We start from the raw sequence: 4,131 nt of genomic DNA on the forward strand, positions 1-4,131 counted from the left end.
CACGCAGTAGCCCATGTGTCTTAGATTTAATATCTGATCACTAGCTGGATTGAAGCCAAAAGGTGGTTCACAAATTTGCTGCACATTAGAATCACCTGGGGAACTCTGAGACCTCCATGTGCCCAGGCTCCTCCCTAGAACTACTGAATCAAAATCTCTGGGGCTGGGACCCAGACACCAATGTTTTTCTTCAAAGCTCTTTAGGTAATTAATACGAGCAGCAAAACTTGAGGACTAGCCCAATAACGGGAACAAACTTGTTTCACACAGATAAAGTGGGGCAATCCATATGTTAAAAGAACCTGTGTATATATATATATATATATATACATTATATTTCTTTTTTTCTCTTTATTCTGTTTGTGTTTCAAATAGGCTTTTTATTTTTCTTCTGCAAAAAGCGTTATTGTTTCCATTTGGTCCAAGGCTTGGGAGAGGGCTCCAGGGCGGTTACAAAGCTGCCTAGTGGATGCAGAGCTGGGCTTCAGGCAGAACTCTGACGCCAGAGGGGCTCCTCAGAGGCCGCTGCACTTCAGAGACTCCTGTTTGTGCTCGAGCGTGAGCCTTTCGAAAAGATACTCGCCCAGCACAGCCTGCGGACCAGCCAGCCTGCGGAGGTTGGTCAAGTGGTCGCCCATCTTCTTGATGAGTTTCAGCTGCTCCTCCAGGAAGCGGCTCTCCAGGAAGTCACAGAGGTGGGAGTGTGTGCGGGCAGGACCCAGGGTGTGCAGATCCGATAGTGCCTGGTTCAGGTTCTTCTCCCTAAGAACGGCGGCTTCCACAGTGTCCTGGGTTCTACCCCACTCATCTTGAGAAGGCTTCCGCGCATCCTGGAAGAGGGCGCGGCCGCAGCACTGGTTTTGCATTTTCAAGAGACGTTGGGCGCCCTCACACTTCTCCTTAGGCAGTTGGCGAAAAATGTGGCCCCCACTGTCCAGAGTCCCATTGTTGCTGTCGAAATAGAAGCTCAGAGAGAGGTAAGTGTCCACAGATGCATGTTAACAGGCGGTGGACGGCGGCCTCCACCTCGATGGAATAATTCTGACGAACCTGGGAACTCGTGGTTGATCAGTGATAAGGAGCTAAGCTCAAAAAACGGTGTTGGCCTGTCCTGGAGGCTGAGGATAGCTGAGTGGCTGATTCCAAAGGTTGCGACAGGAAGAAAGGCTGGACGGTTGTCGGGGGCTGGAGCAAGGAGCGTCCCTGGGTCTGTTCATTCCAAACACTGTTGAAGCAAAAGGCAGATCTGCAGGACTGCCAAGCGCACTGCCTCAAATAGGCTTTGATACAAGTGAACAAGAAGTCCAAGCAAGGACAAAACTTACCCTTCCCCCCACCAAAATAGCTGGCGATACTAGAAGCTAGATCTGGGTAGGGATTCTTCCATTACTTTCTTAACATTCCAAGCCACTAGAGCAGTGGTTCTCAAAGTATGGTCACCTTGTAACCGAGCAGTACCCTATGGGGCCTTCCTAGGACAAACCCATCCCCCATAGCCTCTACTGTAGTTCCTCTCTGAAGTACTCAGATAATAGTATCTCAGGCATATTTCTGGAGTTTTCAGATGCTAAAAACCACCAGCCAATGGAAGAAATGAACTCCTTGATGATCATGAGCACGTAGCCCCCAGACCTTCTGGCACCTAAGGATGGATAATGTTACCTGTCCTGTGGCCTCAACATCAACCAATCAGAGGATTGTGCATGAGATGATCACATTCCCTGGGACGTCCCTCCCTCACCTGACCTTTAAAAATGCTTTGCTGAAATCCTTTGGAGATTTCAGGGTGTTTTGGAACACGGGCCACCCCTCTCCTTGCTCGATCCTGCAATAAACCTTTCTCTGCTCCAGACTCCTACCTTCTGGTTTCTTTGGCCTCACTGTGCTTTAGACACATGAACCTGCATTCGGTAACAACCTGACCAGCTTTACCAGCGTCCCCTGATAATATGTCATATATTCAAGTTTTAGGGCCCTGTCCCAGCCCTATGGAATCAGCAACTCTGGTGGGGCTCAGTGATCTCTGTTATAACTGGCCCTCCAGATGATTTTTATTCACCTAAAAGTTTGAAAATATCTGCATTGTCAGCTGGCCAAAGCGTCCACCAGCAGGTTAAGGGGAGTGGCACCTGGAAAAGTTAGGGAGTAGCCAAGTCAAGTACAGCAGCATTTGCCGTGGTAGTAATGGAGAATGCCTTTTCTCCACTGGTTGGCACAGACTAGTATCTGGGAGTAGTGGCAGGGTTATTTAGGATGCTTTACATTTCAGTGTAGAGTGACCTCTGTCCTGGTTTGACAGGGACTTCCCCTGTGTGAGCACTTAAAATCTCATCCTGGCAAACCCCTTAGCCCTGGATTTGAAAAACTTAGGGAATAACATGAAATTTAGGGGAAACATGATCTAGGTTTTGGGCAAGTCACAAGTGCTAATTAAAGCTAAGCAAGTATGGACAACATCTAGCCTTCTTTACACAGTTGCGGAGGCGGGGGGGGGGTGTGTAAATCTGATTGGGTGAAAGGACTTATTGTTAAGAAATCTTTGTAGAAACATCCCCTTCTGCTTAGTCCACTGTTTCTCAGTTCTGGCTAGACATTGGCATCGTCTGAGGAGATTTAAAATGATTTTATTGGTTTAGGATGCCCAACTGTTGGTGTGAGGGTTTTTAAAAAGTGCTTCAGATGATTCTAATGTGCAGGCAAATTTAGGTGCCACTGCTTAAGCTTTTGAACCACTGCTACATATTTTCCCCTCATCTTCCTATGAGAATATCCAACTGTAGTTGGTTTGTTTGTTTTTTTCTTTTTCTCTTTTTAACTGTCTTATTATAAGATTTACTGTCTTAAATAAGATTGAATGTACAGAGAATCATGCTAGTCCATCTGGTATAGCTGGATCCTTAGAATAATATCGTTAAGATATATACCATTTAAGTATTGTGATTGGCCTTTTTAAAATGAACATATGCATTGAATTAGTACCATCTGTTTTGAAGTTGTCATGTTGGGGAGCTATACCTCTAATCTGCTGCCATTGCTAAATATCTAGACACCTCTTATTAGGAATTGCTTTTAAACATCTTTAGGGATTAAAACCAAGATTGCTGTATTATTTGTACTGGGACCACACAAACCTCACAAAGTTCCCCCGCTGTACCATCTACCCCCATCTCTAACCCTTGGCAACTTCTAATCTGTTCTCCATCTCCACAGTTTCGTTATTTTAAGAATAATGTGTAAACATCATCATGAATTACTTAATCTTCAGAGATTGGCTTTAAAACATTTTTCCCTCGGCATCATTCCCTTGAAGTTCATTTCAATTTTTGCATATATTAATAATTTGTTCCTTTTTGTTGCTCGGTAGTATTCAGTCATAAGATTTTATCACAATTTGTTTCAACATTCATCCATTGAAAGACATTTGGGTAGTCGCCAGTTTTTGGCTGTTATAAATAAAACTGCTATGAACATTGACGTGTAAGTTTCTGTGGGAACTTAATTAAGTTTTTGTTTCTTTTGGATAAATGCTCAAGAGTACAATTACTGCGTTGTAGGGTGAATCTAATTTTAGGATTAAAAGAGACTGTCAAGCTGTTTCTCCGAGTGGCTATAAACCATTTTATTTTCCCACCAGTGATGTGATATAATTTTTCTATGTACTCGCCAGCATTTGATGTTGTCACGATACTTTAATTTTAGTTATTCTCTGATACCTCATTATGGTCTTAATTTGCATTTCCCCAATGGCTAACGATGTTGAGCATCTTTTCATGGGCCTCTTTGCCATGTGTATATTCTCTTCCATGAAATGTCTGTTCCTGTCTTCTGCCTATTATCTAGTTGGGTTTTTTTAAGTTGTTTGGCGAGTTCTTTGTATATTATAGATACAAGTCATTTGTCTCATGTGGGATTTTCAAATATGTTTTCCCACTGTGTAATTTGAGTTTTCATCCACTTAAAATGATCTTCTATGAAGCATTTCTAACTCATTTTGATGAGATCCAACTTATCAATTTTTGCTTTTATGGATCATACTTTCGGTGTCAAGTCTAAGAATTATTCACGTAGTTCTAGATGCCAAAGATTTTCTCCTATTTTTTTTCTAAAAATGTCCTGCATTTACATTTAAGA

At 43.0% G+C, this 4,131-nt stretch overlaps 1 protein-coding gene across 1 annotated transcript; it reads right to left on the bottom strand.

Moving 5' to 3' along the window:
* Positions 1-366: 366 nt before the first annotated feature.
* Positions 367-3,167, bottom strand: LOC308610732 (ferritin light chain-like; the record flags this gene model as incomplete). Its single annotated transcript, XM_081259759.1, is given in 4 exon segments — positions 367-983; positions 986-1,005; positions 1,008-1,050; positions 3,132-3,167. Coding segments are annotated over 4 exon segments (567 nt in total). The 3' UTR covers positions 367-515.
* Between the last annotated feature and the right edge of the window lie 964 nt (positions 3,168-4,131).

The sequence above is a fragment of the Mesoplodon bidens genome (assembly GCF_964165515.1).
Source record: "Mesoplodon bidens genome assembly, contig: HAP1_SCAFFOLD_381, whole genome shotgun sequence".
In the NCBI taxonomy this organism is placed as follows: domain Eukaryota; kingdom Metazoa; phylum Chordata; class Mammalia; order Artiodactyla; family Ziphiidae; genus Mesoplodon; species Mesoplodon bidens.